Source organism: Cynocephalus volans, chromosome 11 (genome assembly GCF_027409185.1).
Source record: "Cynocephalus volans isolate mCynVol1 chromosome 11, mCynVol1.pri, whole genome shotgun sequence".
Taxonomy (NCBI): Eukaryota; Metazoa; Chordata; class Mammalia; order Dermoptera; family Cynocephalidae; genus Cynocephalus; species Cynocephalus volans.
This window is the reverse complement of record NC_084470.1, coordinates 21,484,859-21,501,056: the sequence shown is the minus strand read 5'-3', so window position 1 is coordinate 21,501,056 and position 16,198 is coordinate 21,484,859. Positions and strand designations below refer to the sequence as shown.

At 46.8% G+C, this 16,198-nt stretch overlaps 1 protein-coding gene across 1 annotated transcript; it reads left to right on the top strand.

The window, feature by feature from the left end:
* The first annotated feature begins 15,054 nt into the window (after nucleotides 1–15,054).
* Nucleotides 15,055–15,777, top strand: SOX14 (SRY-box transcription factor 14). Its single transcript, XM_063113339.1, has one exon. The coding sequence runs from the start codon at nucleotides 15,055–15,057 to the stop codon at nucleotides 15,775–15,777; it is 723 nt and encodes a 240-aa protein (XP_062969409.1).
* The last annotated feature ends 421 nt before the right edge of the window (nucleotides 15,778–16,198 follow it).

Sequence of the window (16,198 nt, the reverse complement as noted above, 5' to 3'; positions counted from 1 at the left end):
GTCAAGATAGGATGGATCACAAATGAGGAGAGGTTTCTGTAACACCAACCAGGACCACCAAAGAATTTCAAGGTATCTGACCTAGTTACTCAGCTCAAATCCATCTTCAGATATCCAATAAATATGCCCTCCATTTAGACATCTAAACAAGTATTTCAGCAACATAGCCTGGTAGAGTAGGATCAGACAGAATTAGGTACAAATCCTGGCTCCATGACATGCACGTACATAGGTGACCCTTGCCAAGCCATTCCAAGGTGGTTTTCTTCTCTCATAATCTTGTGTCTACTGTGGAGATTAATAAGCAAAGAATCCCAGTGTATAATAAGTACTATGAAATACAAGGATTGTGGTTATCTTCTAAATTATAATCCAAGAGTTATAAATGCACTGCCCTGATTTATAGTCTAGGCTAATCATTGCTAAAATTATCCTACTGAATTTAGCTCTTGAATATAGGTTGATAAGGGAATCAATCTACTCCAGCATCATAAGTACAAACCTAAAGATATTTTTAGTAAAGAACTGCTAAAAGATATATCCAGTTAAAACCATAATAACAGACCAAAATAAGTTCTCAGCAGCAGACCAGACATTCTTCTTTCTGATAAAAGTAAGAAGTTAGGGGAATTTATTGAAATAATTGTCACATTAGCAGAGACATTGCAATTGCTTACCCAGAATAAATAAGGACAGTAAACAAGCAAAGGGTAACTTCCAATTTCTTCTCATCTCCAACCAGCTATATAACACTCTCACTTTGTACTTCATAAAGTCCCACTTTTGCCCTCATTTCTCATCTCCAAAACATACTATTTTGGTTACCTATCTGATAGATTACCATTCCCTCATTTTGGCATCCAGTGCTATTGTGATCTGGTCCACCTTACCTTTCACCTTCTCCAAGTTCACCTGAGTCCTTCATCCCATTTCTATACCCGCCCCAGTGCTTACACCTCCCCATCTGAAATGCCTCCTTCCCTCCCCTCAGCCTATGCAATCCTTCCCTATTTTCATGAAGGAAGAAGAACAAAGCCCCTGCTCAAGGCAGCCTGCTCTGAAGATCCACCCCTCAAGGATCCACAGAGTTTTCCCTTGCCTCCTACCAGGCTGAGGTTTCATCCAAATTCACACAGGGTTATAATGAGGGATATCCCCACCTGGGATAGCAAGAGTAAGGGCTCTTGAGTCAGACAACACCTAAGCTCCAATCCTGGGTCCAAATTAATTAAAGCGTCCACAAACATGAGAGAGTGATAAAGAATAAAAAGTTACAAAGTTAAAAAAAAAAAAAGAATCCTAGGTCCACCACTTACTAGCTCTATGACTTTGGGCAAGTCCTGTCTCAACTTTTTGGGTCTTAGTTTCCTCATCTTCAAAATGTGGGCAAGGACTGGCCAGTTAGCTCAGTTGGCTAGAGCACAGCCTTGTAATGTTTCTTTGTGTTGCTTTGCCCCCCACGGATTTGTCACCCCACTTCCCCTGGGTGATGGAGATACAAAGGATTACTCAAAGCCCCTCTCTTCTGAGCAGTGAGAGACCCTAAAGTGGTTAACTTCCCTGGGACCATCCAGCGAGAGGGATCCCTTCCTTGGGAAATTAACCCCAAATTGGGGTTCTCTTCCTGCATTTATTTTCCAGACCAGGAAGTTACAGGAAGAGACATAGTTAACAGTATAGGCTGGTAACTTTCAGTGAAACAAGCCAGATGACATTCCAGTAGACAATTAGTGATCTTATCAACACAACCTTGATCTTAGCAAACATTCCTTCTTACAGCAATTTCTCAGTATCTTTACATAACAATCAGTAACTAGCCTGTCCTTGAGCCAGCAACCTTGCTGTGCCACAAATCTTTATCTAACACCAGAGACTTATAGCCTGAGGAAAATTTCCTGTCCTTGCAAGGTCAATATTTGAAACTGCAAGGCTTTGGAAAACCAGGCCCTGTGAAGTACATATGCTTTATAGTATATTCCACATCTCCCCCATGTTATTTGTTTAAAAGAAAAAGCAAAAGCTATAGATCAGGTTGGCACAGTTAAGACAAAAGCATTTAAAGCAAAGTTAGTATCATTTACCATGGCAAGTCCTTTTAATTTACTTCAGGTGAGGACTGATGATGTCATCATCTCTCAGGGCGGCTGCAGCGCATCACTCCAGGTGCTGTGAATTGGGTGTAATTACCAGTTGTTGAAACTCCGGAATGGGATTCTGCTCCATATAATAGTTGATTCTGAGTCCAGAGAGTTTGTTAATGTTAAAACTGTCCCGGACATTACTGCTTTCAGAGTGTCTAGTCTTATGTAAAATTTTTGATCAATTACAAGTCTTTTGTTTAGGAACAGGATGTCTCATCCAAGTTACAAACACCCTCTTTAAGGCCAGGAAAATTTAGAGAACTGCTTTTGTGGAGAAGTTATTTCCCCCTTTATGATCAAGGCATTCCTCATAAAAGCATCGATGATCAATATCTAGATTGAAAAGGTATTACTTTTCGTTGCATAAATCTCTTAGTGTTGGGAAGGCTCTTTCCCAGGTGGCGATTGAAAGAAGCATCTCGGCTCACTTTCCTTCAGTGATCTGTCCCACGTTGCTGGGAATGCTGTTTCCCAGGTTGTGTTGTGTCCCACATCAGGGGGAAAGTTGAACAGCAGGATCAAGCAGCACCAGGCCAAATTTAGGCAACATAAAAAAAGGGTCGGCAACATGGAAATGAGACATGCTATCTTATATCCAAAGTTTTAAATTATATCCTGTTATAAAGAGGGAGAGAGCTAATTTTCATTGAACTTATAAAAATAGCCACATTATCATAATAATCATAAGAATACTTTAAATTATTAAATTTGGGGGGAATCAAATAGGGAGAAAACAAATACTTTTATCTCTGTTTTAAATGACATTTTACCAAACTGTTGTTAGTTATAGATAGCTTAAGAGAGAAAGAGAGAGAGAGAGAGAGTTTTCTTACATTTGGAAAACATTAGGAGAACCAGCAGTGTTTTAAAATAAGGAAATTGTAAAAACCCATAATTCTTTTTAATTAGTTTACCAATTAACTTTTGTTGTTTTGACCTTTGTGAACAATTTCACAAACCCATCAGTTTCTTCATTAAAATTTTGGAACTTAGTTTAAAGCTATGAACTCAAAGTTTGTCAGAAACTGTACCTATCAGAGTTTTTGTAATAAAATATTTGAAGACATAACATTTTAAAATTATAAATAAACCAAGATTATGACCAGTAGCATTTATATCAAGACACAGATATTTAAGAACCTTACAAGATTTTGGAACACATACTCATAACACCTTCAGTACTGACACTGCTTTCCCATATAGCCTAATTTATTAAATAAGCCAATTAGTTTTGATACATCTTTTATATATCCTTTGAGAAACTCCAGGGCCCTTGGAATCCCTCAAAGTTATTTTAAACTTTCAGAATTTCGTGTTGGAAAGCTTTGTTAAATAACAAAAGGCTTAAAACATTTAGTTGAATAAGATCACAAATTGTTACAAAAAATAAAACCAAAGTGACAAAGTGTTTTAAAGGCAGAGAGCACAAGAACTTATCATGAAATAAGTTTTTTAAACCAGTTATGTAAGGCACAAAGAAAATCCCTTAACAACTTTGCATTAAGAGCAGTTAAGTGAAAAGATCTTTAGTAATGCTGTTTGATTAGTAAACCCAGGCAATGATGTGTGCTTATAAGAACATTTTTATACATTCAGGTTAGTAAATAGGCATCCATTTACCAGAGCAAATTATACAAAGCCCAGTTTGAGTTTTAGCTATATTTACCAAATACATATTTATGGTTTCCCAGCCAAAAACTTGGTATATTAGATCTATACCCTTACCAGTTAATGCTAACTAGGGCCTATGTGATATTTGGCATAGGTTTCTTTTCACTAGCCATTTCAGGTCCCAGGTTTCCATGTGGCATTTAGAGACAAGTGGAATCTAGCGAGGCAGAGGGCAGTATTCACTATGTCTAAAAGATATTGCTTTTCCCAGCATGGCCAGGAGGCAGAACTAAGATAAAAAGGAGACATATTGACCTAGAGACAAACTTAGGTAAGAGGTTTGAATCAAATTTTGAAAATATATTTATCAAAACTTTAGAAGATTTAAGTCACGTGAACTTGAAAAGTATACTTATTTATTTAATGAGTGTGCATTAATTATAAGCCAATTTGGTACCTAGCACATAAAACAATTACACAAACAGACATGAATATATAGACATAACATACAGCTTACACATGCATATATGTAGACATAAACAAGAACAAACAAAGATCTTATAGGTTTTGTTCAAGATGTAGTAGAAAAGCTCACTAGTAAAAAGGACAGGTTTAGATTGTGTTATTTCCAAAAGATTTATTGGTGAGGCTTTACCTTGCCTTAAAGAAAGCAAGATAAGAAATTTACATTGTAAAGCAAAGTATGCAAACCTTTTCAAGAAGATGCAGAGAAGATTTTCTTCCTTTAAGAAGATAGCATAGAATTCTACCAAAGAATTTTGTGAAGAAATACATTGATGAGACTAGAAGAGAATTTAGAAGTCTGTTTAAGATGCCAGAAAATTTGAGAGCATCTAGTTAAACGGGTAGATTTTAGGTTAGTTTTAACTCATTTCTTAAATGAATTACTGAGTTAAGAGCTGAGCCACCAAACAGAGAGAAAACCATTTGACTCTTGAGGTTTTTAGGAGAAGAGCAGTAGACCCAAAAGGGGTCTAATTGGCACCATGGCTGCTTTTCTTCATAAAACTCCACAGTCTTTAGAGAAAAAGAGTAGCACATGCAGTTAAGAAAAGAACCACTGCTTTTAAGAGAGGAGAGAAGCATCGTGCAGATAAGAAAGAAAAACATGCTCAAACGATACTAACACTGTAAAGAAATATTAACTTCTTTTACTTTAGATTGTCCAATTTAAAGTTCTCTTAGTCACTTAAAGTCACTAAAGTTCTCTTAGGCAAAGATTAAGTTTTATCCTTTTTTGGTGACAAAAACATGTCTTAGTTTTTGTTAAGGTCTTGGATAGGTCTCAGAGCGACTTGACATAGATTCCTAGTTGTTAGGTGGGAAGCCTTAACGAGACCCATGGCATAATTAACCAGTGATGAATTTGTTCCCAAATTTTTATGTTAAGGCTCCCTTCCTTGAGGTATCAAGGACATGGTTGTTTAATATCCACTAACAGTTTTATAAACTGCCATTCAGTTACTCACAGCCTGCTGCTTTAAGGAGACATTGGAGTTGTATGTTCAGTCTCCCCTTTCATTAATGAATTATCCATATTTTAAAAGTAAAGAGAACAAAAATATATCTCCGGGGTTCAAAAGACCTAACTCTGACCTGCCACAGGTGTGCAATCGCTAATTGAAAGCCATCTGTGATCCCTTACTGGGGTGCATTTCTCTTATTAGGGACTCTCTTGCCGGGATGAATCGGACATCCATTTCCTCTCCAATGCTTGGCAGGTAAGTCTCCAATCCATGGAGAACGTCCTCACATGGGGCACCATTTTGTTGCTTTGTGTTGCTTCGCCCCCCACGGATTTGTCACCCCACTTCCCCTGGGTGACGGAGATACAAAGGATTACTCAAAGCCCTTCTCTTCTGAGCAGTGAGAGACCCTGAAGTGGTTAACTTCCCTGGGACCCTCCAGCAAGAGGGATCCCTTCCTTGGGAAATTTGCATTTATTTTCCAGACCAGGAAGTTACAGGAAGAGACATAGGTGGGGTTATAGTTTAACAGTATAGGCTGGTAACTTTCAGTGAAACAAGCCAGATGATATTCCAGTCAATAATTAAGTGATCTTATCAACACACGCTTGATCTTAGCAAACATTCCTTCTTACAGCAATTTCTCAGTATCTTTACATAATAATCAGTAACTAGTCTGTCCTTAAGCCAGCAACCTTTCTGTGCCACAAATCTTTATCTCACACCAGAGACTTATAGCCTGAGGAAAATTTCCTGTCCTTGCAAGGTCAATATTTGAAACTGCAAGGCTTTGGAAAACCAGGCCCTGTGAAGTACATATGCTTTATAGTATATTCCACATTGTAACACCAAGGTCAAGTGCTCAGATCCCTGTACAGCCAGTCCTCTCAACCCCCCCAAAAGGAGTAATAACAGATCTCTCTGCCTAGGCTTACTGCATATTAAATCAAATAATGTATGTAGAGTTTATGCATAGTACCAGGAACATGGGATGAGTGAAAAAAGTTCAGCAATTGTTGGCTGCTACCTACTACAATCGTCTGTTCTCAAATTATTTCCTGCTACAAATTGTCTGTTGTCAAATTTCAGTCTTGCCTCACTGGTCCAACTGAAATTCCTGTGGACAATGACAAGGAAAGATGGATCCCTTCCCCTGCCCAAGTCCTCTATCAAGTCCTGTTGGGCCCTCATCACCAAGGATGGGAGACTTTGCCAGGTTTGGATCATGACTGAGCTTTTGCTCATGCATAGCTCCTGTTCTCACCACTAACTCATACTAGAAGATGCCAGAGATACCAGGTTTTCCAGACCCCTAGGTCAGGACTGTTTCAGACACAGCTGTTCCCCCGTATGTTTTTAGGGAGAGTTCTGGTCAGGGTAGAGAAGCCTGTACTAGTTCTCAGAGGGCAAGAATGCCACAGGACAGCATGACCACACTGGCTCCCAGCAGGGAAGGGAGAAAGAATGCTAAGAGGGAAAACAGAGAGGAACTCAGAAAGTTAGACAGAGGGGATCAGAGCCAAGGGCATGAGCAAAAGTGAAGACAGGACATTCCTGCCACCCAGCAACATAAGGGATGAAACCTGAGAGGGAAAGACAGGACATGAAAAACTGAAGCTCCAACATGGAAGAAAAGTGAAGGGCATCTTCTGTGTGAAGATGAGGGGAGACACCAAGGCAGAGAAGCAACCGTTCCAGATTGGAGCAGTGGGACTTAAGAGACTCATGTTGAGGACTGCCATTGTCATACCATCTCTTCAACCTGATGAAAGTACTGGAAGACACACTTCAGCAAAATGTGGGAGTAAAACAAGAAAGGGGAAGATGAGAGAAATGCAAAACAGGAAGGTCAACCCAGAAGGAAAACACCTCCAGAAAGGATGTCCACAAGGAAGAGACTGGAGTGGCTGATTACCTGATATGACCAACCTTGTGGAAAATTGTGAGAGAGGCTATGTGAAGATGTGAGGAGGAGCAGTAATAGCTACAAAGCAAATCAAGCAAGTGGAAAATAGGACAATTATTAGAAAGTAGGAAAGGAAAATAGTCATAAGACACTACAATGCTCAACTGTGAATATTTGCATAGGTATAATAGTGTGAGCATTGTTGATTTTAACAACAACAAAAAAAAAACTAATAGAACTGCATTGAGAGGTTGAAGGAGGGGAAGCAGAGGTGATGGAGTGGTCGGAGAACTAAATGGTGTTCTTTACATGATTCTGCCAAGGGCTACCTATGATCATGTCAGGAAAAAACAAAATCAGTGAGTGTACATTAGAGTTATGGTGTTTTGCTGCCTGCAAAGCTCTTCCTGGTCTGTTATCCAGTTGGAGCCTGTAGTAGGCAGCCCCAAGATGGCCCCAGTGACTCCTTCTCATGGTATTCACACCTTTGTGTAGTCAGTCCCCTCCAACTTCATACCAGGCTCCTGTCTTGGTTGCCCTCAGACCATTTGCACAAAGGGGAATCAAGCTACCATGTTGTGAGTAGTCTTTAGGGAGAGAACCAATGTGGTGAGGCCGGAAACTAAGGCCTCTTGCCAACAGCCATGAGTGGGCTTGGAAGCAAATGTTACAGCTCAGTCAGGCCTCCAGATGAGACTGCAGCCCTGGCAACATTGTGATTGTTCCTTCATAAGAGACCCTAAGTCAGAATCTCCCGTGTAAGCTGCTCCTGAATTCTTGACTCTCAGAACTATATGAGGTAATAAATATTTGTTCTTTTAAGCCACTAAATTTTGGGGTAATTGGCTACACAGCAATAGATAACCAATACAGGGCCTGTCAGGCAACCAGTATGGCATTATTATCCACATTTTGCAAGTGAGACAATCGAGGCCAAGAGAAGTTAGTAATTTACCCAGAGTCTCACAGTAATTGGCAGCCTTAGGTCTTGAAGTCCATTTTTATAGTTCCATCTTCTTAACCATCAACTCACTCTGCAAATATTTCCATGACTTTTATATTAAATAAGATGTTATGTGTTGTTGGTCTTCAGGACATGTAAAAATTGTGCTTTAAAGAAACAACATAGACATGAAAATAAGCATGCTTAATGTAGCACCTTTTGGAACTGCTAGTTTCAAAATATTTCCTGCTATTTATGTTGGGGCAGAGAGGTACTACAAAAACAAGCAAACAACAACAGAAAAACCTGTTGCTCTGATCCTTGACTGGGGCTTGTTGCCAGAGTTTGGTCTTCTCCTCTGCAGTGAATAATTTGTGATAAAACTGGCAAGAGAATGTGTGCTCCAATAACTTGGCCAATTGCCACAGGCAAACACAGAGCCTTAAAGAGTATTATATATGATAAAAGCTGACTAAGGATTCTTACAGTAGAAGAATGGGAGTGGGGGAGCCCTAATGCATGTGAATCGCCAGAATACAATAAACCCAAGGCAGAGGCATGCAATGTTAACATTCTTTTGGCTTTTATTCTTAGAAACAAAATGTGTCTTTTCCATTCTTAAAATGACTGGGATTTTTTTAATCCTAAGAAACCTCATTTGCTCATATACAAATCCAATATTTCTCAGGCTAAGATTTTCAAGATTCCTCAATGTGGACTCAGTTTCTCCAGAAGCTAGAGAATTCTATTTAGGGAAAGTGAGAAAAAGTAAGTCAGGGCTGCATCAGGCTGCTAATACCTACTGGATATAAATGGACATGTTTTCAGAATTGTAAACAGCTGTGACCATCTCTTCCATGTTTTATTCCTTGGCTTCTTGAGGGGAAAGGAGACATAAGAGGAATCCAAAGGATTCAGCAGAGCAGCCCTTAATCTTTAAGGGATGGTCAAACAGTTGACCCCAAGGCCAATAAAAAAATCTGTCAATTTATAAAGTTTCTGGCCTGTGGTTAGACATGAGATTGCTCTATAAGTAGAATGTCTGATAACTAATATATTTTGTGTGTGAATGTTGGGATTATTGTTAAATAATTCTGATTTGTCTCATTCCAGTGACATCGCAGGACATTGAGAATAAAACCTAACCTCCTTATGGGAGTTTAGGCCCTAGATAATCCGGGCGCTGCCAACCTCCCCCTGGCCCTTATACTTTCCCCAGGGTCGTAGACAGGCTTCAGCCACACCAGCTCCTTAAATCCTTCAGTGCACTCAGCTGTTCTCCAGGCATTGAGTGACCCCCTACCCTGACCACTCAATGTAAATTCGACCACCTTGCTTCTCTCACCCCCTGATTCACTTCTTAGCATTTATCACTATCAGAAGTTAACTCCTTATATTTAATGATAACATAATATAATCTGACCACTTGTTGTGTAGTTTCTACATGATCGGCCCTGTTCTAAGAGTTTTTCTCATATAAAATCATTTAGTCCTGATAATAATCCATTATATCTGTATGACAGGCTAGGAAGCCAGGACACAGATGGTTAAGTACCTTGTGCAAAGTGACACAGCTACTTGGTGGCAGACACAGAAATCACTCCAGGAATTTGTTTCCTATTTCTTGTCGGTCGTCTCATTGGGCTATAACAATCACCATGTGACAAGGACCTTTGTAGGTTTGTTTACTGCTGCATCCCAGCACCCAGCACAGTGGCTGGCATTTAGTAGGTGCTCAACAAACAGCCATGGACTTAATGAAGAAGAAGATTCCAAAGCCCTACTCCCATTCCCACCCCTCCATTTTCTGGGGGATGTATGTAGATGTTATATGCAATGCTCTGTTGAAGTCAGTGAGTCACATGATACCTGCTACAGACTCCAGTTAACCACTCAAGTTAAGGCAACCTGAAGCATCAAAATTTCTCCTTACGTGGGCGAGCTTGAGGTGTTGAGATAGAAGTGTCTTTCCTTCACCCAGCCCAACTTGATCTGCCGTCTCCGCGACAGCAAACGCGTTCTGTCACAGGCGCTCCAGGCGTCTGTCCTGGGACCGGGTTTTGTTCGGTTTCTCTTTGTTTCTTGGTGGAAGCTGTGCCCTCCTATGCCATCTTGGTTACGAGGGACACGTGGAATTTTACAAAATTTCAAGACACTCCTGTGGGCGGGGCTGTTTTCTGGAGTGAAGACCCCAGAGCAACTACCAGGAAATGTCTTAGTAAGACCAGAGCCCTGGATCCTTCTGGGCACTCTCTCAAGATGGGATATGTGAGATCTCCGAATTTTAAAATAGAAAACGGCGGATGGGTGGGAATCAGGGGTGCCAAATATTAAAAATATTTTTGGTAAGAAGAAAAATTAAAAGTTTGTGATTTAACCAAAGTGCGTTATTTCCAGAGATCAATTTATCACCCTTAATGTTGGCTGCTGGGTTGCCGACGCTTAGGGGTGGGCCTGATCAACGCCGTCGCTGCTAAACACCTGCGCGCGCCTTGGCGCTCACATTCCCAGCAGCGAGCGGAGACCGCGCTGCGCGGAGGCTCTAGGGAACCGCACCTGCGACTTCACTCAGTTTCTCTCCAGAATCCCCGAGCGGCCACAGTGAGCGGGCAGGATTAGTCCTGCGAGTGCACAGCACCCCGGCCCCTCCGCACGCAGGCGACTCTTGTGGCCTCTTCCGAAAGCCCGCGGGGCACGAGACGCATGACCAAGTCCCTCTTTCCCTCCACGCCCAACCGCGTCCTCCAAGCCGTGGTCTGCACACGGCCTCTCAGCACTCACTTCTCAGTCCCAGAGGCCTCGGAGCGGTGACCTCTGCCCACCGGAGAGGAGGGGGTGGTGGCTGGAGGGCGAGGCACAGCGTTGAAGCCAGGCAGGTGGGTACAGGCCTCGGGACCCCAGACTTCCGCGTCCGGCTCTATCAGGCTACATCTGGGGACTTGTTCCCGCAGCCGCATGGCGGGAAAAGGCCTATTGGAAAGGTTTCCGTGGGCCTGAGCTGAAGGAAACTTTACTGAGCGTCTTCTCTACGCTCGGAGTTGTGAGGACCCCGGGCACGTGAAGACGAATGACACGCAGCCGTCGCCCTCGAGGAGCTCGAAGTCTGATGGGCTGCACGGGCTGCGACAGGCTCCACGCGACGTTGTATGTGACACGTGGGAGAGCGCGTAGCTGGGGTCCTAGCCCAGCCCAGGAATCAAAGAAGGCTCCCCAGAGGTGGTGATAGCCTTGAACCTGAAGTAGGCAAAGGAGTTGGGCGAAAGGAGAGGGGAAATCCTCCCTGCAAAGCCCCCGTCCCGAAAAAGAGGAAGACAAGCCCGGGACCCCGCGCGCGGTGGAGGGAGGCGCGGGCCGGGAGAGGAGCGGGTAGGGTCGTGACGTCCGAGGCCTCTTGCTTCACTTATCCCCGAACAGCGGCGTTTCCCTGACTGCTGGTAACCCTACTGCTGCAGGGTTTAGACCTCTGCCTAAGGCCGGCCCCCGTCGTGCCTTGAGCAACTGCTCTGCGTAAAGAAGTGTGTGCGCGGATTCTCCAGGCAAACGTGGAAGCGGAAAGACCTCATCCCAGAGACGTCTCCCGCCCTGGAGAATGGACTGGCAGCCTAAGGTCCGCACTTCAGGCTGCGGACAAAGCAGAAAACGCGTTTAGGCAAACTCTGTCCTAATGCCTGTTCCGGCGGTGACCGAAGCTGATGGTTCTCCCCACGGGCCACCTCTCCGGATTATCCTGCCCAGTGGTTTAGGTCTGGCGGGGAGTCACAGTGCAGCACCGGCTGGAGACATCACCAGGCCAGACCGCCAGACCCCGCGGGGTCAAAGGAACTCCTGCGCCAGGTTCAGCTCTGAGGCTTGAATAAACCGGTGACCACCCAATATTGCGTAAGATGTGTGCGCGGCTGCGCGGTTCGCCTAGGAGGCAAGCCGATGCAAGGCCTGGAAGGAAGGTGCGGCCCTCAATTCCGCCTTCTCTTCCAGCGAGTTCACTTCTCAAGACCCAGGTGCGCAGCCTGGAAGCTGGCACCCTCCTAGGTCAATGCAGCCTGACCAGGCAGCCTGGGACTCCAAAACCCCTGGAGGTCAGGTGGTGCCCTGCACACAGTCACCCCGCTGTCGGCGCCATTGTTATTAATCTGCTCTGGATTGCGGATTGCTCTTGGGTTGCGACCTAGGGCTGAGCGCGAGAGGCTTGGAGAGGAGCGCGGAATGTAGGAGGAGGAAATATGAGGAATTGATGGAGGGCGCGCGCCTGCCCGGAACTGCCTCGGGGCAACTGGAATGGGTTGGCCTGGAGGGTTAGAGGAGAGACAGGGTCGAGGAACCTTTGCTAGATCTCCTCCCTGTTTGAGCAGTATCCAAGAGGTTGGTTTGCATTAACCCGAACCTCTGGGTGTAGGTTTGGTGCCCACAGAAGTTTCAGAGTGAGAGATTGGCGGGTCCCCGCCGGACGCTGGACCTCTCTGCAGATATGAGCATTTCTCTCATTCCTTCCCAAAGCAGTCTGGATCGCCTGGTAGAACTAGAATCGCATGGTCCCTGGACCTCCGATCGCTGGCAGGCTCCGAATGGAGTGCACTGCTGGTCAGACCTGAGTAGAGATTGCCTGAGACGCTTGGGAACCCTCCCCGATTGGGCTGAAAAAATGCGTCTACTTCCTGCGACCCTAAGCTAAATGAAACTTTCTGCAGAGGAAACAAGAGTAGAGGGACAAACGGAGGCTACCGGAGGGAGGCTGGGGAGAGGCTGAGAAGGAATGTAAGGGCTGTGCCCCTGCTCGCCAAACCGCACGCAGGAGGCGCCCTTGGCTCCGGGCGTCTGCTAAGGAAAGTCGGATCTCGACCGGAGCCTAAGCGAATCAAGAGCAGGATCAGTCCTTCAGTGCAGTTTATCTGCATGGCAGGTTGCGATGGCTCCAATAGTCTCCTTTAGGGTTCCACGTTTGGCTGTAGCGCCATCAGATCCTCAGATGTGAAGCCGTGTGGGGTGGGGGAAAAAATGGGGGTTTTAAAATCCTATATATACGCAAGGCGTCACCACGTTTTCCCGGAGCCACTTTTGACAAATCACCTAGCCTTTCTCAACCTCAGTTTACTAATCTGTAAAATGGGAATAGTGTCCACCTCTCTGAAGAGCGTGCTAAGGGTGAGAAATTCCACGCGTCTTTCTGATTGTAGGAAGGAGAAACAAAGTCTTCTCCTCACACTTGATACACTACATGCTAGAAATGACCCTTCCTCTCTGCCTCCTCGTTGCCTGCCTCCCTCACTCCCCGCCCCTCCCAGCCGATGACCGCCGCCTGTTTCTGTCCGGTCCTCCCGAGAGAGGCTGGTGCAAAAGCCAATAAGCCCGAAACACACGCAGATCCCGCCGGGGCAGGGACAATGGTTTCCATTTAATAAATATTTTCCCCAAGGGCATTTCACATCAGGCAGGCAATTATTCAAAGGAAACAGGCGCGCAGGTTGGTTCCTCCGGTTATTTCGTCCTCTTTACCCGAAGAATGCTCATTTGACGTAAGAAACTAGTCTCAAAAGCAGTTTTGCTGGATGGAAAGAGGCGTCCGGGGACAAACCGACCCTGGTTACGGATACAGCCCGAGAATCCGCTCTAGGGCCGCTGCAGAAGGGACACTGGGAGGGCCCCCATGCCCAGTCTGCAGGCTGCCCTTCTGGTTTGGACAACTGTGGAAGGGAAGTTGGAGGTTTAAAAACACTGAATAATAATTACATAGAAACCATGATGGATATCCCACCCCACCCCTGACCCGAAAGTGAAGAGCAGGTCGTGGTGCTCTTAAGGGCTCACCAGCCAGGGTTCACACCTCTGCACTGCAGGCAGCCAGGACTTTGCAGCGCACTGCTTAGCCACCCGGGGACCCAGAGCTATGCCCAGGCGCCCCATCCCGGGGCAGGGATGGAGACTGAACCGCAGGGGCGTCCCGGGAGAAGGCCGGCAAAGGACCGCCGAGGGTCTGGCGCGAAAAGTTTATTTCGCGTATCACCCTAAGTTTGATATGTTCTTTTTCTCTTCCAGGGATCTTTGACAAGGAGGGAAAGTGCTGTCCTTGCATTTCGTGGCGAGGCTGTCCTATTTATCAACAGGAGCTCTCGTCTCGCTCCCTTTGCTGCTCCCTCCCCGGGCCTTTGTATTCGAAGCCCTAATTCGCTCTTGCACAACCAGGAAAGGAAACAGGAGGCGTGAAGACCTTTATTTGTTGGCAGTGCCATCGGTAACGTGGAACCTAAGTCTCCAGTCCTGAACCAGCCGCTCTGCTCTCCCCTTCTGTCTCTGTCCCTCGCACCTCTCCCCGCCCCCACCCGTCGCAGTCCCTCTTTCTTCCACCGGCGCATTGGCAGGTGCGCCCCTCGCCTTCTCTGCTGCTGATTGGCGACCAGGTTGGGGAGTCGCCGCCCCGCGCTTATGTCACAGTGCGTGCCGTCCCGGCCCACCTCGCCTTTGAACTTCGCCGCTTTTGGCTCTCGTTCACCAGCCTCCCCGCATTCTCAGCCAGGTGCAGCGCTAGGCGAGGCAGCTCCAGGAAGACCACGGGAGGGGGGAGCCCCAGCTGAAGACGCAAGAGGAGACGAGGGAACGAGAGAGGGCGAAAGTGGAGAGGGGGAGTAGGGGGAGCTTCCTGCCCTCTCCTGAAAATTACCTGCCCACTTAATCTCGAGGCTCTGGGACCGGGGCCCCAGCCTCTGGTGCCCGCAGCCCCCCGGCTGATCGCCCTCTCCTCCCCCGCCCTCCCTGCCCCCGCTCATCCCCCGGGGGCTGCCTGGGTGCTGGGACTGGCATGATCAGCTGAACTTCGCAGAGTCAGCGCTTCTCTCAGGCTTCCCCTCAGCGGCACCAAGGCGAGGGGAGCGCAGAGTCCCGGCTTAGAACGGACAGACAGACAGCCAACCGCGCCCAGGATCGCCTGCGGAGCTCCCGCACTCCCCACCCCCGCCCGCCTAGCCGCCCGGGACCATGTCCAAACCTTCAGACCACATCAAGCGGCCCATGAACGCCTTCATGGTATGGTCCCGGGGCCAGCGGCGCAAGATGGCCCAGGAAAACCCCAAGATGCACAACTCGGAGATCAGCAAACGCCTAGGCGCCGAATGGAAGCTTCTGTCCGAGGCAGAGAAGAGGCCGTACATCGACGAGGCCAAGCGGTTACGCGCCCAGCACATGAAGGAGCATCCCGACTACAAGTACCGGCCGCGGCGCAAGCCCAAGAACCTGCTCAAGAAGGACAGGTATGTCTTCCCCCTGCCCTACCTGGGCGACACGGACCCGCTCAAGGCGGCTGGCCTGCCCGTGGGGGCCTCCGACGGCCTCCTGAGCGCGCCCGAGAAAGCCCGGGCCTTCTTGCCTCCGGCCTCGGCGCCTTACTCCCTGCTGGACCCCGCGCAGTTTAGCTCGAGCGCCATCCAGAAGATGGGTGAAGTGCCCCACACCTTGGCCACCGGCGCGCTGCCCTACGCATCCACCCTGGGCTACCAGAACGGCGCTTTCGGCAGCCTCAGCTGCCCCAGCCAGCACACGCACACGCACCCGTCCCCCACCAACCCGGGCTACGTGGTGCCCTGTAACTGTACCGCCTGGTCTGCCTCCACCCTGCAGCCCCCCGTCGCCTACATCCTCTTCCCAGGCATGACCAAGACTGGCATAGACCCTTATTCGTCAGCCCACGCCACGGCCATGTAACCCCCAGCCCGGTCTGGACCTGAAGGGTTGCTTGGAAGCGGGGTCTGCACCCTGTCCTCTGCGCCTAGCCCCGGCCTGCAGACGCCTCCGGGTCAGTCCTGCCGCAGCCCCTAACCCTACCCTAGACTGCCTCTCTCTTCCAGGGGGAAGGGAGGGGCGTCCTCCTGAGCCCAAGGCGCAGACAGGTGCCAGAAACTTGCAAATGATATGACAGCTACACAGCTGCCCCTATCCCGACTCTCCCAAAACAAATTTCCTCTGACTGTACCCCCTTTGGACAAAAATGTAGACAGTTTTGTTTATTTATGTCCCCTTCACTCTCCTCGAATAGGCTTTGGACTCCGAACTCCCAGATCCCGGTATTATATCTAGAATATGCATATATATATATTTTTCTTTTGCTCCCTGAAGAAAAGCGTTA

Bases quoted from the DNA above. Each gene is read 5' to 3' on its own strand.
- SOX14 (XM_063113339.1), top strand. From the start codon at position 15,055: ATGTCCAAACCTTCAGACCACATCAAGCGGCCCATGAACGCCTTCATG.